The 17,502-nt window shown below is 41.6% G+C and overlaps 1 protein-coding gene across 3 annotated transcripts in view; it reads left to right on the plus strand.

Moving 5' to 3' along the window:
• The first annotated feature begins 252 nt into the window (after nucleotides 1-252).
• SPOCK3 (SPARC (osteonectin), cwcv and kazal like domains proteoglycan 3) overlaps nucleotides 253-17,502 on the plus strand; it is a 366,584-nt gene continuing 349,334 nt past the window's right edge. For 2 of the 3 annotated variants that reach the window (XM_056561105.1, XM_056561123.1), the window contains exons 1-2: nucleotides 253-386; nucleotides 465-656. In XM_056561105.1, the coding sequence (XP_056417080.1) occupies nucleotides 468-656 (189 nt within the window). In that variant the 5' untranslated portion in view covers nucleotides 253-386; nucleotides 465-467. The remainder of the gene's footprint in view (nucleotides 387-464; nucleotides 657-17,502) is intronic. The other variant, XM_056561114.1, reaches the window with a different exon arrangement.

Genomic DNA, 17,502 nt, shown 5'->3' on the forward strand with positions numbered 1-17,502 from the left:
ATTCCCTATTCTGTACCGAAATCCCCCTCCTCCTCCCCACTCTGTGTCTTCTAAAGTTGTTGGGTCCTTCTGTCTGTGCTCCTTCTGCCTGGCTCCAAAGTTTTTCATTGAGATGACATTCCCCAGCACCTCCAAGCTTTGTGCCTTCTAATGTTTTCTGTCAGATGGAAGATCAGCTGGGCCGCGGCACAGCAAATAGGAGAGAGAAGGTGTGCTGCCGCTCAGCCAATCACGCTGGATCTCACAGTTTTCTACAATCTTGCAGAAAGCCATAGAACACCAGCGCACTGAGCACATTGGGCTCTGCTACAGACAAGCACAGCAGCTCCTGGTACTTGGCAGTGTTGAGCTGCATTTCCAGCAGCAGCAGCAGCAGCGTCGGCGAGGTGATTATAGACTATTCTAGTGGCTGGGAAGGTGAGAGGGATCGTGGCTCTGATCATTCCCCTTTGTGTCTCCTCCAGCAGATGATGATGATGATGATGAAGGTTGCCGTGCTCTGTGTGTATGCAGCAGTAGGCTGCAGTGGGGCTCTGGCAGCGGCTGCAGCAGCGACGGGCAGGTCAGACAGAGGCAATTTTCTGGATGATAAACAATGGCTCACCACTATATCCCAGTATGACAAGGACGCCGGGCACTGGAACCGATTCCGGGATGTGAGTGCACCTACCTTTACCTATGCTTGTTCTTTGCACGATGCTGCGGGCAGTGGGCACTGTATGAGCAGCTGGTAGGATGATGGGCACAGTGCTTACAACCCTACAATGATTAATGCCTAACTTTTCTATTACCCTATGTAGTGTTGGTGCTCTCCCAGCATCCAATGAAAACCAATCTTTTCATGATCAACTTTAATGCCAAGATTATCCTGTGTCCATGCCAGGGGGGTAAAATGTATCTGAATGTTCCAATATCCAGATCTAATATCCAAAGTAATGCAATAGTAGGCCTATAGCTAGAACTGTATTTTATTAAGCACACTATACTTCTTGTCTGGCTGTTATTGTACTTATGAGTTGTAATGAAATATCATAAAATACATAACTATAATGCATGTCAGGAATCTTCCCAGTAGAATGCAGCACATAGGTGCTATCAGACAGAACTGCTTGAACGTGCAGGTATTCAGTTCTGACTGCTCCTCACAATGTTCAGTGTGACTTCCAAGGAGTCAGACTTGAGGTGTGTGTGGTACCCTGAACACTGTAGCACAGTGGTCTCCAAACTGTGGCCCTCCAGACGTTGCAAAACTACAACTCCCAGCATGCCCGGACAGCCGTTGGCTGTCCGGGCATGCTGGGAGTTGTAGTTTTGCAACATCTGGAGGGCCACCGTTTGGAGACCACTATGTTTGCATTAGAAACCGAGCCAGGCCATGGCGCATGTTTGTTAAAAGCTTGACGAAGAAATGACGTAGCAGAAGCAACAAATCTGTCCCTTTTGTCAAATCTGTATGTGTCTTGTAAGTTTATTAGGGTGAGAACTGGAATTAGTAATGTACAGTAAAGCATCTTTATAATTCTCTTTTCGATTAATGCAAACTCCGACTTGATGTATTTGTTATCTTGTGACTGGGACTTGTTATGTTTTCTAAATTTTTTAGGGATTTATTATTATTATTATTTTGTTTTGTTTGTAAAAGTAGAAAGTTTGGGGGGAAAAAACTGTAGGAAAAGTTAAAGTTTACAGTGATCCCTCAACTTACAATGGTCTCAGCATACAATGGTTTCAACATACAATGGTCTTTTCTGGACCATCGTAAGTTGAAACCAGACTCAACATACAATATACAGACAGTCCAGGTCTGTGATACCTGTCAATGGCTGGAAGAATCGGCCAATCAGAATGGGCATTCACTGGTAAAACCCCTGTATTACTGAAGCGTATGCACTGACTGGTGTCTGGTAGCGCCCCCTACAGTACAGGGAGGTATTACATGTTCTGTACACTTTACCTGTACCAGGGTTATCTGCTCCTTTGGACACCAGGTGAGGGCGACTCCATTACTTTTTAGGACACTGTGTACTGTACAGGACCCTGAAGAAGCTCCTGTCCTCTACATAGACCAGTGTTTCCCAAGCAGGGTGGCCTCAGCTGTTGCAAAACTACAACTCCCAGCATGCCCGGACAGCCGTTGGCTGGGAGTTGTAGTTTTGCAACAGCTGGAGGCTCCCTGCTTGGGAAACACTGACATAGACAGTGATTTACAGCAGATCTTTCTTACTTTTATATGGAAGGATTTGCTTTATCTATATTAGTTATCTACTTATTTTCCTCACTTTTTCCTATTCTTGGATGACATTTTGGGGCCTTTAGAACCAATTGCCAGGTTTCCATAGAGTTCTGGTCTCAACATACAATGGTTTCAGCATACAATGGTCGTCCTGGAACCAATTAATATCGTAACTTGAAGGACCACTGTATTTACTTTATTAACTGTCCGTTTATAAATACTGCACTTTACAAGTGTAAACAAAACATTTACAGAAGCTTATACTGGCTACAAATGTAGTAAGGACTGTTCAGCTTTCAGATTAAATAGCAATGATATTAAGAAATAATACTTATACCAAGACAATGGCTTATGGGCTGGCAAATGGTATCAATCCTCCTTCCTTGTAACGTTTATCAAGCATGCTTCAGAATTTTTCTCAGGCAATAGTTATTGATACTGTACATATATATCCTATCATTTCTAAATGGGCAATGTAAGGTAACAATCTTGCACTGATGAAAGACGTTTTCCATGAGAAGGTGATTTCAGTCCTAGCAAAATCTAATGCATATATGAGCTTCCTGAAGAACTCTTACAATATCGGGTGAAAATTGTTTGTTTCAATACTACAGTCTGTAAGATCGTAGAGGTTGTCACTTAAATTTTTGACGTGTCTATCCATGCTGAACACAGCATCACATTGGCATTGAAATAGTTAACTTTTTTAACAGTCAAACAGGAGTGGGCTCGGACTAAAGAGGGCTCCTGTGCGAACAATGTGCCTGTGGTCCCCAAAACCTAACCACGCCTCCCTCCTCCTCCTTCACCGGGGTGCATATAAAACTTTACAAATCTATATTGCACATTTTATTACTAGTTAAAAACACAAGTAACAAACATAAACAATGAAAATACAGACACCCTTAACAAATACAGACCCAAGACCTGATCCCCTTAAAATACAGACCCAGAGCCCTAAGCTAAAATGACCAGACCACCTAAATTAATACAGACCCCAACCATAATGCTGAGGATATCTTTTTGTGAGAATTGGCTATTTCCTGTTGGAGTTCCCTCCCTCAAACTACAACTACAATTCCTTGGTTGTATGTGTGAGGTCATTTTTCTCCCTCCCAGACATCAGCCACCCCACTCATTGAAACACACCTTGGATCCCTTCAATACAATAGACCAGTGTTTTCGGACCAGGGTGCCTCTAGCTTTTGCAAACCTACAACTCACTGCAGAATGATCTCCCTCCCACCCAGCGGTCGCTCCACTAATTGAAGCGAAGACAGGCTCCCTCTGAACACCTGACTAGTGATGTAATGTCTCGGGCCACACTTCAAACTAGGAAAACCTGAGATGACGCACATTTTGTATGCTGTTAAAAATAAACATAGCGCCAAAAATCACAAAAGAATTGCGAGACCACCATCACACACAAGTACCGACACTATATTGTGAGCTACACTAACTTTACAGCTACTGTAGCATAGACAAATAAAATAAATCCTGGAATACCCCTTTAACCCCTTAAGGATGCAGGGTTTTTCAGTTTTTGCACTTTTGTTTTTTCCTCCTTACCCTTTAAAAATCATAACCCTTTCAATTTTCCACTGAAAAATCCATATTATGGCTTATTTTTTGCGTCACCAATTCTACTTTGCAGTGACAGTCATTTTACCCAAAAATTCACGGCGAAACGGAAAAAAAATCATTGTGTGACAAAAAAACAAAATTTAGTAAATATTGGGGGCTTCCGTTTCTACGCAGTGCATATTTCGGTAAAAATGACACCTTATCATTATTCTGTAGGTCCATATGGTTAAAATGGTACCCTACTTATATAGGTTGGATTTTGTCGTACTTCTGGAAAAAATCATAACTACATGCAGGAAAATGTATACGTTTAAAAATGTCCTCTTCTGACCCCTATAACTTTTTTATTTTTCCACGTAGAGGAATGTATTTTGCGCAGTGATCTGAAGTTTTTATCGGTACCATTTTTGTTTTGATCGGACTTTTTGATCACTTTTTATTCATTTTTTAATGGTATAAAAAGTGACCAAAAATTTTTGGACTTTGGAATTTTTTTACGTGTACGCCATTGACCGTGCGGTTTAATTAATGATATATTTTTATAGTTCGGAGATTTACGCATGTGGCGATACCACATATGTTTATTTTTATTTTTATTTACACTGTTTTATTTTTTTTTATGGGAAAAGGGGGGTGATTCAAATTTTTATTAGGGAAGGGGTTAAATGACCTTTATTAACCCTTTTTTTAAACTTTTTTTTTTGCAGTGTTATGGCTCCCATAGGGACCTATAACACTGCACACACTGATCTCTCATGCTAATCACTGGCGTGTATTAACACGCCTGTGATTAGTGTTATCGGCGCTTGACTACTCCTGCCTTGATCTCAGGCACGGAGCAGTCATTAGTCGATCGGACACCAAGGAGGCAGGTAAGGGCCCTCCTGGTGTCCTGTAAGCTGTTCGGGATGCCGTGATTTCACCGTGGCGGTCCCGAACAGCCCGACTGAGCAGCCGGGTTACTTTCACTTTCACTTCAGACGCGACGGTCAGCTTTGATCTCCGCGTCTGAAGGATTAATACAGGGCATCGCCGCGATTGGTGATGTCCTGTATTAGCCACAGGTCCCGGCCGTTGATAGCCGCCGGGACCGACCTGATATGACGCGGGGACACCACATGACCCTGCGGCATATCGCGGGAGCCAGCGGAGGACGTAAATGTACGTCCTTCGTCGTTCAAGGGTTAAAATGCACACAGAGTCACCAGGAAACGCATTGGCTTTTTCCAAGCGTTCCAAAAATTCTCCCTCTTTCGAAATAGTGACAGGATTGGTTACAGTGTCTCAAAATAGTGAAGAAATAGCTTTTGTAAATATTAAAATGCTGAAAAAAAATTCGCCCTTTTTGGAAGTTGCAAGAGCAATGATGATGGTGCTTCAAAATATTAAAGAAACTGTAGACAGTAAAGAAATAGCTTTTGTAAACATTGAAAAGTAGAAAAAGTTATTAAAAATTCAAAAAATTCTTCCTTTTTGGGAGTTGCAAAATGTTTTGAGTCTGGCAATTGAAGAAGTCATTGATTTTCCCAGACGTTCAAATCCCAATGCTTGTGCCCTTATCGGTGACCACATTTTCCAATCTCAGATTATGACCAGAGAGCCAGTGTAAAAAGAGAGTAAGCTGCTATCTTCCCTGTGGGGGGTTGCTAGATGTCCAAAGATCTGGATGAGGAGTTTGATTAGAATGGGCAGCAGGTGCCAGAAGTTTAACTTTGCAACTTTGGAGGTGTCACTAATATTTCCTGTCATTGTTGCAGCAGAGCCTCGTATTGCAACATGTAGACCCAGTGGGCCAGAAAAGACATGTTTTGGCCCAGGGCGTAGCTACTACTCCAAATATTTACTGTGGCATGCCCTGGGCTGTACACTGACTACTGCATGGCATGTCCTATCCTCTTGTGCAAAGCAGGGATAGCTTATTTTTTGCAAAATAATGGTGACTAGCAGCAGCAGGAACAAGGTTTTCTTCACATTGTGTGGTGTCTCTTTCCCACGTGGCCTTGTGATTCCGCTACATGTGCTGCAGAGAGACATAGTTCCTATACTCTTACCCTGGCCTGGTCTTTCTTAATACTTGCAGATATGACACAGTGCCACATTTCTGCATATGGTAAGGTAGAAAAGTATTTCCACATGGCAGAGTACCAGGCAGGGGCACCTGACTGTGACTCTGCTCTGGAAGAGTTTTTTCTCGAGCCTACAGATGCAGCAGCATGGCCGTCACCTGCTTCTGAGTTGATCAGACCAGCAGGACTACGTCTGGTAAGTTTAACAGGAGTTCCGGACGTACCTTACTGTCGCTTATTTGCTGACAGTATCTGACACTACCCTCCTGCTCTGAACATGCCACCTTCTTCTCACCTGGTTCCCATGTCCTGGCCAACACTACACCATCATTATCAAACTCCTTCTCATCGTCCCCTCCACTCCTCTCAGCATGAACTTTTGATGTCTGATCATGGGCTCTTTGCTCCCCTTCAGCACATCCACCATGATGCCTTACAATACCACCACCACAGCTACCACCACTAGTCTCACTAGTGCTATGCTCGGCCACTGTTTCCTGAAAATTTTGAAAAAAAATATTTTTTTACATTTTAGTTCTAGTGCACACTGTTCAGGGTAAATCCCATTTATGAACTGACTCAGGAGGTGAGTTCGGGCTGTGAGATTCTTGAAAAACAGGCATTTGTCTGTAATATTTGACAGATGTTCTGGCCCTACCTCCGCTGTGCTCTTCACTGACAGTAACACTACCCTGCTGCTCTCAATGCGTCACTTTATGTTTTATTAAACTCCGAAAATACATGAAACTTGTCCTTAGATGGCTCTCTCTCAACACTGTTAAATGTGTAATTATGTTAAAACCAGGTAGAAAACGTTTATGCTTAATTAAAAACAGAAAATAAATGTAACTGGTCCTTAGATGGCCATTTTCAATCTCAACACTTTTAATATATAAAACCCAGGTAGAAATACTGTATGTTAGATTAAGTCCAAAAATACACATTACTTGTCCTTAGATGGCTATGCCATGTTCATTTCCAATGCTTTGAAATGCGTAGTTATGTTAAACCCAGATAGAAATACTATGTGTTTAATTAAACCCAGAAAATACACAAAACTAGGCCTTAAATGCGTATTCCACATTTAGAACACTTTTAATGCATTATTTATGTTAAAATACAGGTCAGCCCACTTCTTTGCTCAGCTTGCTAGGTATTTATATGTGTTAACTTTTATGAGCTTTTTCACTGCTGGCTGTGATTTGTAGTGAACCAACTGGACACAGTGCTGCAGGTGACAGGAGGTTTCTGTCTGAGGGCAACCCACTGATCAATGCTTTGCCCTGCTTTTAATGTGATTGCTTTTATGTTCTACTTTGCTGCTAGCTGGGATATGTAGTGCACCAACTATACACTACAGTACTGAAGGTGCAGGAAGCCACTGTCTGAGGCCAGCCAACTGAATAATGCTTAGTTTAGCTTGCTTTAAAATTCTATAGGATTTCTAGGAAGACTTTCTGGAATCAGTAGTTCAAGTTCTCTCTCCCACCCCTATGCTGTGTTATCATTGGCCTGGTAGCTATATGGCACATAATGCAAAGCAATGATTGGATAACCTTAGGTCACATGATCTTGCTGATAGCTGCAAGGTATTCTGGGCTTCCCTGATGTCATCTTAGTGTTCCAAGTATTTGCTCCTTTCATACAGGCGCCAAAACACCACGAGTTCCTCAACCTCATTCCCCGTTCTACTGTTATTACCACTGTTGCAAGGCATGTGTTAGCCAAGCTTGGCAAAGTTCGAAAGACAAGTGAGTCGCTGTAACCCCACAGTTCAGTTTTGAGCCCCACGGGTTCGTCACGCTCAGCTCGTTCATGGTGTTAGGAAAAAATCTGCCAATGCAGCCATATTTATGTGTCATGCAGCATAGTGCTGTGCTATATTTGCAGAAATGTAGCTTTGGTAACAGAACAATTGCTGGTGACACATAAGAGTCCAATGTAAATGCTTGGCCACCCTTGTCAAATTACATTTTCTGCACATTTAAATGTTGAATTCATCATAATGGAAAACATGAAACATTAAAATTTAACATGTGTCAGTCAGGATTTATTTACACCCACTTTAGACAAAATCAAAGCTTTCCAAAGATACTTGTAGCCACTCTTTGTATTCTTAATTTAATATTTTTCCCCTTTTCTTACTTGCAGAATGCTTCTTATTCTGAAATATTCTTTGGTCATCATTTTGCACATGTAGAATTTTTAAGATCTACCCACAGATTTTCAATGACTTTGAAGCATGGCGACTGTGAACGCCATTTCGAAACCTTAATCTTTAGTTTTTTGAAGTAATTCAAGGTTGAGTTTGAAGTTTGCTTTGGATCTTGCAATATCCAACCTCTTTTCTTCACACACTGTGGACTGTTGCATTAAAGTTGAACTCTTATGATGATTTAATATCTGCATCTCTTGCCTAAACTTTTAAGCGATGTAGCATCAGACAAGACAGTCTAGCTGCCAAGGCAACCATACAACACCTGATACTGTGAATGAATGAATAAATGAGAATGTAACCATTTGCTATATGCAGATACAACTTGTACAAATAATAGTTCCTGTGGTATGATATAGTGGTTTTGCCTTTTACCTGCCCATCCTATAAATGGTTCCAGTAGAGATTTCTGCACTCCGTTCACAGAGTTAGCATTAACAGAACAAATTGGTTCAAATAATTTGTCAAAAATAGTAACACATTTTGAATAAATATTTTAACATTTATATTAATTTGCTGTAGATCCATATATGTGGAGTTAATTTTAAAGATTAACTCCGGTGGAAAACATATATTTTTTTAAATGAACTGGTGCCAGAAAATTAAACAGATTTGTAAATTACTTCTATTCGAATTCTTAATTCTTCCAGTACTTATCAACTCCTATATAATATAGAAAAAGTTATTTTCATTTGAAAATTCTTCTCTCTGTCCACAGTGCTCTCTGCTGACACCTCTGTCCATAACAGGAACTGTCCAGAGCAGGAGAGGTTTGCTATGGGGAATAGTTCCTGCTCTGGACAGTTCCTGACATGGACAGAGGTGTCAGCAGAGAGCACTGTGGACAGACAGAAAATAAATGTAAAAAAAAGAACTTCCTCTGGAGCATATAGCAGGGATAAGCTTTTTAAATAGAAATAATTTACAAATCTGTCTAACTTTCTGGCACCAGTTGATAAAAAAAAAAAAAAGCATACAAAAGAATATTGCTATCTATGCTTTTTAACTGCCTCCTATTTTGTGAGATTCAATTATACTCATTTTCAGATCCTCTGACTACTGTTTAGCATAGTGTTTCCCAAACAAGAAGCCTCCAGCTTTTGCAAAATGGCCGTCATGCCCCCTCCCATAGACTTACATAGCGGGGGCAGGGTGTCATGTCACACGGGGGCGGAGTCGTGACGTCACAATACTCTGGCCCCATGGTCGGCACCCGACAGTTTGTAAGCTGGCAGTGCGGCGTGCAGCTCAAAGAGGTGGGTGCCGAATGCAAGATTGCGAGGGTCCCCAGTGGCAGAGTACCCCTTTACCTGTGCTATGGGGGCTATAAAGTTAGTGTAGTTTATAATATAGTGCCTGTACCTGTGTTTGATGGTTGGTCTCACAATTCTTATGTGATCTTTGCCCCGATGTGCATTTTCAGCAGCATATGAAATTAGTTTTATCTCTGGCTTTTCCCAGGTTGCAGTGCGGCCAAAGTCCTTACATCACTCAGGTGTTTAATGTCAGTGCTTCAATAGTTGGAGTGACCACTGGGTGGAAGGGAGATTATTCTCCACAAGGCTGCAGGAAATTGTAGTTTTAATTAAAGCATGCACGGAAGGGAACGCAGCTGTGCTGCAATGGGTGGGGTGACAGATGTGTGGGAGGGAGAAAAGTGCCCTCACACTTAGGCTACTTTCACACTATAAAGTGGCCCCGTTACAAACGGACGTTAAGGGCTTTTTTTCCACTTTCACTGCCCTTAATGTTCATTATTGTAACGAAGCTTGAATGGGATTCCTCTAACGTCTATTATAACTCCCGTTATTGCGGCTGAAGATAGCGGGAGAAAAAGACGGCGCATGCACACATTTTTCTCCCACTATCTTCCTAACGGATGTCACCTACGGGGCACAAATGGTAGTGTGAAAGTAGCCTTACAAACAAGGGATCCCGGGACCTGTCGTTGGAGGGAGGAAACTCCAACAGGAAACAACTCAGGTCCTTCCTAAGCATGTCCACTGTTTTGCAGGTAAGCAGTAAAGTCACCTTATGTTGGATAACCTCTTTAAATGTACCGTATTTAAATTTTTTGCCTAAAGTCTGTGTGCGTGTTATACGCCGATACACCCCCAGGAAAGGCAGGGGGAGAGAGGCCGTCGCTGCCTGCTTCTCTCCCCCTGCCTTTCCTGGGGTCTAGAGCGCTGCTGTCGGCCCTTCTCACCCCCTGGTTATCGGCGCCGCTGCCCGTTCTGTCCCCCTGACTATCGGTGCCGGCGCCGATAGCCAGGGGGAGAGAAGTGGCGCCGACAGCCAGGGGGAGAGAAGGGGCAGCGGCACCCATTGCCGGCGCCGCTGCCCCGTTGCCTCCCCCCATCCCCGGTGGCATAATTACCTGAGTCGGGTCCGCGCTGCTGCAGGCCTCCCCCATATACCTGGGGGTATATCAGGGTATACACGCGCACACACGCACACCCTCATTTTACCATGGATATTTGGGTAAAAAACGTTTTTTACCCAAATATCCTTGGTAAAATGAGGGTGCGTGTTATAGGCCGGTGCGTGGTATACCCCGATAAATACGGTAAGTTTAAAAAAAAACACAAGGGTCTTAAATGATCATAGTATAATTTAAAGTAAAGAGCAGTCTTTAGATTTTCAAGTCTTTAGGAATGCTAGAAAAAATCTCTACAAAAAATTCTATGCTATTTATGAAATAGCTGGAACAGTCATGAGACGAACATTGCCTATTTCTCTTATGCTCCTCATTTTAATTGTTGTATAAAGTGCGCAGAGACAGTGGGGGAGATTTATTAAAACTTGTGTAGAGGTAGAATGGTCCAGTTGTTTATGGCAACCAATCAGATTGCTTCTTTCATTTTTCACAGGTCTCTAAAAATGAAAGAAGCAATCTGATTGGTTGCTATGGGCAACTGCACCACTCTTCCACTACACAGGTTTTGATAAATCTCCCCTAGTGTTCTTTCAACTGGAGATAGGGGGCACTCTTCTCATTTTCTTATCCTCTTATAATAAATATATGAAACATTGTGTTGTATTTTTTTTTTATGGAAAGGTAATATTTTTCACACGATCTCTCCTTCGACCCGCCCACATGTTACACATGGTGATTATCAGCCAAATTAGCCAATTGTGTCCTGTGTAATAGGCTCAGCTTTTCACAGACAAATAAGCAAATAAAGAGCACTACTTGCATAGTTTTAATAAGCTTAAATATCATTATTAGTTTACCTTGTTACCCTTTATAAGCAGCAAAAAGTCAAGAACTGCACAAGCCATCTAGTGATTCTTCCGCCTGCATGATAACAGAGCCATATAACGGCTCTACAAGATTGGGGCTCTTACATGCAGCAGTCAGTCTGTGTGAAAGGCCCAGAAATGTCCAACAACTCCTTCAGTCATTAAAATGCTTATCAGTAACTAAACACATGGAAAAGAGGAGGGATTTAAGGAAAGGGTGAATAATTTTGTCGTCTATTTGTAGGACTGTGTGAGCTGCGACAGGGGGAAAGGATCAGCAGGGGGAGGCAGATGATTGGTTATAATGCATAGAGCATCTCTACATAAGGAGGAGTAATGTCACTGACCAAACTAAGACTAACAAGAATAGTCTTGTCCAGGAAACCTGTTTGTTTGACAACTTTATTATTTTTGGTGCAACACTAGAGCTGTATGCAGCACAAAAGTAAATACCAGGGTGGTGACATCTGGTCCTCTGGTTATGGGCGGCTCTATTTATGAAGTCTTTTGCTGATATATACGGTAATTGAAATAATATACAATATTCAGCATAGAGCGCCTATATATAATCTGGTGGACTATTCACGTGGTCCAATCAAAAGAATATATACTATATATCCGGCTTTTTCCAGAATCTGGAATCAACATTTTCTGGTATATTTTAAACACTTCACATTGGGTGTTCTATTCTGTTTTTTGATTCTTACTAGTTAAATAAAGGTTAAATTTTAATTTTCTCCCCGCTCTAATTTGCATTTTGGATTAGGCACATTTTCATTTGTCGAGGATAAGGAAAACATGGCTGCTCTCTTCCAAAAATCAACTCAATGCCTGTTCCCACCTGTATTGAACCCACATGACCCATATTTTTAACATAGTCCAGAATACCACATCTCTACAAGCAGATAAAAGGCGAGTTGCCTGTATTTTGCAGCATACTGAATACCAGCCGAGAAGTGTGTTGGTATCCAGTATAGGAGATCACCACTGCAGCCTTCAGCTGTTCCTAAACTACAACTCCTATGATGGGAGTTGTAGTTTTGCAACAGCTAAAGGCAACACTGCTCTAACACAGTGCTTTACAAACACTGAAGCTCCAGCTGTTGCAAAACTACAACTCCCAGCATGCATGAACAGCAAAAGCTTTCTCTGACTCCTGAATGACAAAGAATCTGACCAGACGTTCAGAAGTCTGTGAATGTTGAATGACACACATAGTGACAGCTTTGTTGATTAGCATCCAGCTTTACTAGGAACAGATAGAAAATGTATGCATAAAAACTACTGTGCTTTTATCACTAAACTCTGTATAGAAACAGGTGTTCAGCACTGCACATACACTGCGGCTTCTCTTTCAAACAATCTCCCACAAGTCACTGCATGCTACTCTGCAACCTTCTATCCCTGGGATGCTCAAATCCACAAGAGACCAGTCTTCAACAATGCAGGAAAGAATATGAATGGCACTCACCAGGTTCCAGATTTATTCACAGAAAATGCAAAAATACATACATGGCATGGGGAGAGCACAGGCGGCATCCACGTCAGCAGTGATAGCTATTTCGTGCTCTGGGCGCACTTCCTCGGACCACTCCCCCACTGACGTCGGAGCAGGTGTTAAATACCTATGGTTCGGTGTGAGCGTACATATGTGCAAAGTGCATAGTTAAAAACAAATAGAAAAACTAGATTTAAAAAATGACTGCTTTGTGAATTAATATATACCAGGGGAACACCAATGCTTGGCTTCATTTGAAATAAAAATCGCCAAGTCTATCTTATCATTTAATCCTATCGTGCCTTGCGCTCCCGTGCACAAAATCCATTTTGATTCTTGCTTTTCTCCTATCACTGCCGTCTCTTGCTGTAACTCTTTCTATCCCGAAAAATTCTAATACAGCAGGATCCCCATTATGCTCTTCTGTTACATGTTTGATTAACCTAGTAGAGCCCTTCTGTGTTTTTAATGAATGAATGTGTTCACGGAATCACATGTGCATGGATCCCAGACGAAGGTTGCGTACCGAAACGTACGTTGGAGTGGTGCTGTCCCGGTCTCTGCTGATTGCTGCTGTACTCTGGTATATCGCTACACTGTTTTGTATCCCCACAATGTTATGCTTGTTTACATGCACACTGCACTTTATTTTGCATGTTATATATATATAATAATTTTTTCGCTCTCACTGTGAGATTTATATATACATGTTTCCTACAGGTTGCTAAAACATCCTGTTTTTGTAAATTTGTGTACTAATTGTGGTGGATCCATTAATATATACACTACACCCAGCCTTCATTGCAGAGCCGGTGACACCACCTTTTAGCCTCATTCCTCCTTGAAAAATAGTATTTTTTACTAATATATATACAATTTTTATGTACTTATATTCCACGGAATTAATAAAATGATATACATTTTATAAGTGACTCCGTTTTTCTCTTTCTTGTTATTTGCTCTTCATTTGAAATAAAAATCGCCAAGTCTATCTTATCATTTAATCCTATCGTGCCTTGCGCTCCCGTGCACAAAATCCATTTTGATTCTTGCTTTTCTCCTATCACTGCCGTCTCTTGCTGTAACTCTTTCTATCCCGAAAAATTCTAATACAGCAGGATCCCCATTATGCTCTTCTGTTACATGTTTGATTAACCTAGTAGAGCCCTTCTGTGTTTTTAATGAATGAATGTGTTCACGGAATCACATGTGCATGGATCGTTTCGTGCAACCTATGTAAAATCTCCCACATGCACACACGATCCCGTAAATCACATAATTCATGCGACAACAAATGAAATCCTTCACCTGGAAATCACAACCTCCTAGAACATAATTTTTACCCCTTCTCAAATAGCTGCACCAATTGTACCATTTATGATTTTCTACCATTGGAGATTTATTAAGCCACAATTTTGTGCTTTAAACCTACTGTTTTGGCCTTCTTAAACGTAACAAACTTTTTTTCTGTCGCCATTTCTGCCAATAGGAGGTCCGTTTGTACCAATGGCCAATGTCGGAGGATAGCATTTTTAATGGTGTTGGCTAATGGGCTGAATTTAAATGCAAACGAAAAGCGTGGGGGCTTTTTTTGATCACTAGATTTCATCTTCCCCTGTCTAGTTGTTTTTCTCAACAATGTCATCCTGTTCTGTTTGAATGCTCTTTGTCCCGCTGTCTCCAGTACCCTCAGCGGGTACCCTCTCTGCTGCAATCTCCCGGACAACTCAGTGGCTTGTTTTAAGAAGGACTCATCTGTATTATTTATCCAAAGTAATCTCAGGTACTGCCCATAGGGCACAGCAGTTTTTACATGTTGAGGGTGGTAACTCTCAAAGTGCAGCAAGGAGTTACCCGCTGTGGGTTTCACTAAAACATCTAAAAATTCTAATTCAGTTTTAATTGTATCAGGCTGAATTCCAAATTCATATTGTTGGTAATATTCAGGTAATTGACAAAGTCTACAAACTCCTCAGCTGTACCTGCCCACCCCATAAATATGTCGTCGAAAAAATCTACTGTAACTTTTAATCCACCTGATGTATTTGTTGGTTGCAGAAAAAACATATTTTTTCTAAAAAAACGCAACAAACAGGTTAGCCAGAGTGCAGTCGACGGGAGTGCCCATAGCCACTCCGCTTACCTGTTTGTACCAGGTCTCATCAAATTGAAACGCATTGTTTGTCAAAATGAAAGTGAGGGAGTTGCAGATGAAGTCCTGACTTTTATTAGATCTAACCAGGAGGTCACGGATGCATTGGACACTTAATGGTTTGGGAATACTGGTATAGAGGCTCTCTATATCTATAGAGGCCATCAAGAACCCTTCTTCCCAAACTATATCTTCCAGACTTAGTAAGAACTCGTTGATATCCCTCATCAAGGCCGGTACATCCTTTAACAATGGATGAGGAGCCAGTCAATATATTTTGACAATGCCTCTGTCAATGACCCTCTCCCGGAGACAATAGGTCATCCGGAGGGGCAACCAGAGTTTTTTTGGACCTTGGGGAGGAAATACCAACAAGTATGTATACGTAACATTCGATGGAAATAATTCTGTGGTATTTTTTGGGGACAGGACCCTTTTCTCTACATAACTCCTGACTAGAGACTGGAGTTTGGAGGTTGTACCTTTGTGTTGGATTAGTAGAGAGGCGTTCATAATGAGATGTATTATGTAGTTGTACCTTTCATAGATGGGCCTTTCTTTCTTCTGGGGAAAAATTTGAAGGATCTTCTGGGTATCTTAAAGATTTGAACTTTCTCAGCACTTCGTGATTGAAGAGGTCTAAGCTACTGCCTGGGATCAATGGGGGGGCAGAAAGAAGATTTCTCTCCTCCCATAAAGGCTGCAAAAGCCTCAGAATCAGGAGACTCCATGCTCCCTCCCAACAGTTCCGTTAAAGTGATAAGACATTCAGAGTCTATCTCACTGGTATCACTAAAGGGACTAAATCCCAGGGGGGCCTATAGAGACTGGTACATCTCCTTCAACTTTACTGTCACACACAATTTTAGAACTTTCTTAAGCTTAAATTGCGAACACCTCTAAATAAATCAAGTTCAAACTCCACTACATCAAACTTTTCCGGGAAACAAAAATTCAGTCCTCTTGAGGGAAAAGATCTCATTGCTCTGTCCAATGTCACATCTCTCAAGTTGATGATCATCGTGCCCTGAATCGGTGGTAGATCTGAATCTCCTCTTATTGCTGCCAGGAAACTTTTTTTCTCTTCCACCCTCCTTGTTTGTTGTTTCCTTTGCCTTTGTGTTTCAGGCATTCTGGTTTGGAGCTCCACTTTAGCACAACCCAGGGCTTCGGTCACATGTGCATATTCTACTTCATTGCATTCCCGTATTAGTTTTAGCATGTTGAGGGAATAATTCAAATGTACTTTTTCCCATTCTTTCAGGAATACTTGATCTTCGAGGAACTGAGAGGGTTCCTTGTAATTTCTTAACCCTCTTTTAAAGATTTTAAAGACCGTACAGTCCAGAAAAGCCACATTTTTTTTCCGGCTAATTGACACACTTTATTTCCAGATTCTTTGTACTCAGTGTCTGCAGAACATCACTTGTTTCACACAGAGTAAAAAACGTGCCGGCGTCCTCTCTCCCTGTCAAAATCGCACTCTCAGTAGGATTAGTATCCATGCTTGCAGTAGTGTCAGAGTCCATGTCCCCACTGATTCGTATCCCATGGGTAAACGCAGGTTTATGGGGGTTGCTGCTGCAAGAGCTGGACATGCTCAGAACCAATAGAGAACAGTCAAGCAAAAATCTGTATAGAAACAGGTGTTCGGCACCGAACATACACTGCAGCTTCTCTTTCAAACAACCTCCTATGAGTCATTGCATGCTACTCCGCAACTTTCTATCCCTGGGGTGCTCAAATCCACAAGAGACCAATCTTCAATAATGCAAGAAAGAATATGAATGGCACTCACCAGGTTCCAGATGGGAAGGTAGATTTATTCACAGAACGTGTAAAAATACATACATGGCATGGAGAGAGCACGGACGCCGTCCACGCCGGTGGTAACAGCTATTTTGTGCACTGGGCGCACTTCCTCGGACTACTCCCCCACTGATATCAGAGAAAGTGTTAAATACCTATGCTTCGGTGTGAGTGGGCATATATTTCAACTCGACATATGTGCAAAGTGCAGCGTCCGTTCACTCCCCATGTTATGTATGTATTTTTGAACTTTCTGTGAATAAATCTACCTTCACATCTGGAACCTGGTGAGTGCCATTCATATTCTTTCCTGCATTTATCACTAAATTCTTTGCACTAATTTAGAAAGTTCTATTTTTATATTTACACATTTAATATTGTTATAAACTCAGCATAATGTCTTAGGAATACTGCAGGCAAACTCCAATAATCTTCCTCTCTGTGTAACATGTACAGTATAAAACTAGAGAGGAAAGGGTTACAGAGTGCAGTGATTTGCAGATTGCAAGGCTGCTCCTAGACACAGAGCAGTTGAGTTATCCACGGTGAGGGATAGAGACGGGGACGCCCCATTCACAAGGCAAGAACACAAAGCAAGTGAGCAAGATATAAATGCTATTTGTTAGGGATATATAGGTCCTAGACACATAAAAATATATGTAAATGATCAGGATTAGGTACTTAGTAACATATCACTTTATA

The sequence above is a fragment of the Hyla sarda genome, chromosome 1 (assembly GCF_029499605.1).
Source record: "Hyla sarda isolate aHylSar1 chromosome 1, aHylSar1.hap1, whole genome shotgun sequence".
In the NCBI taxonomy this organism is placed as follows: domain Eukaryota; kingdom Metazoa; phylum Chordata; class Amphibia; order Anura; family Hylidae; genus Hyla; species Hyla sarda.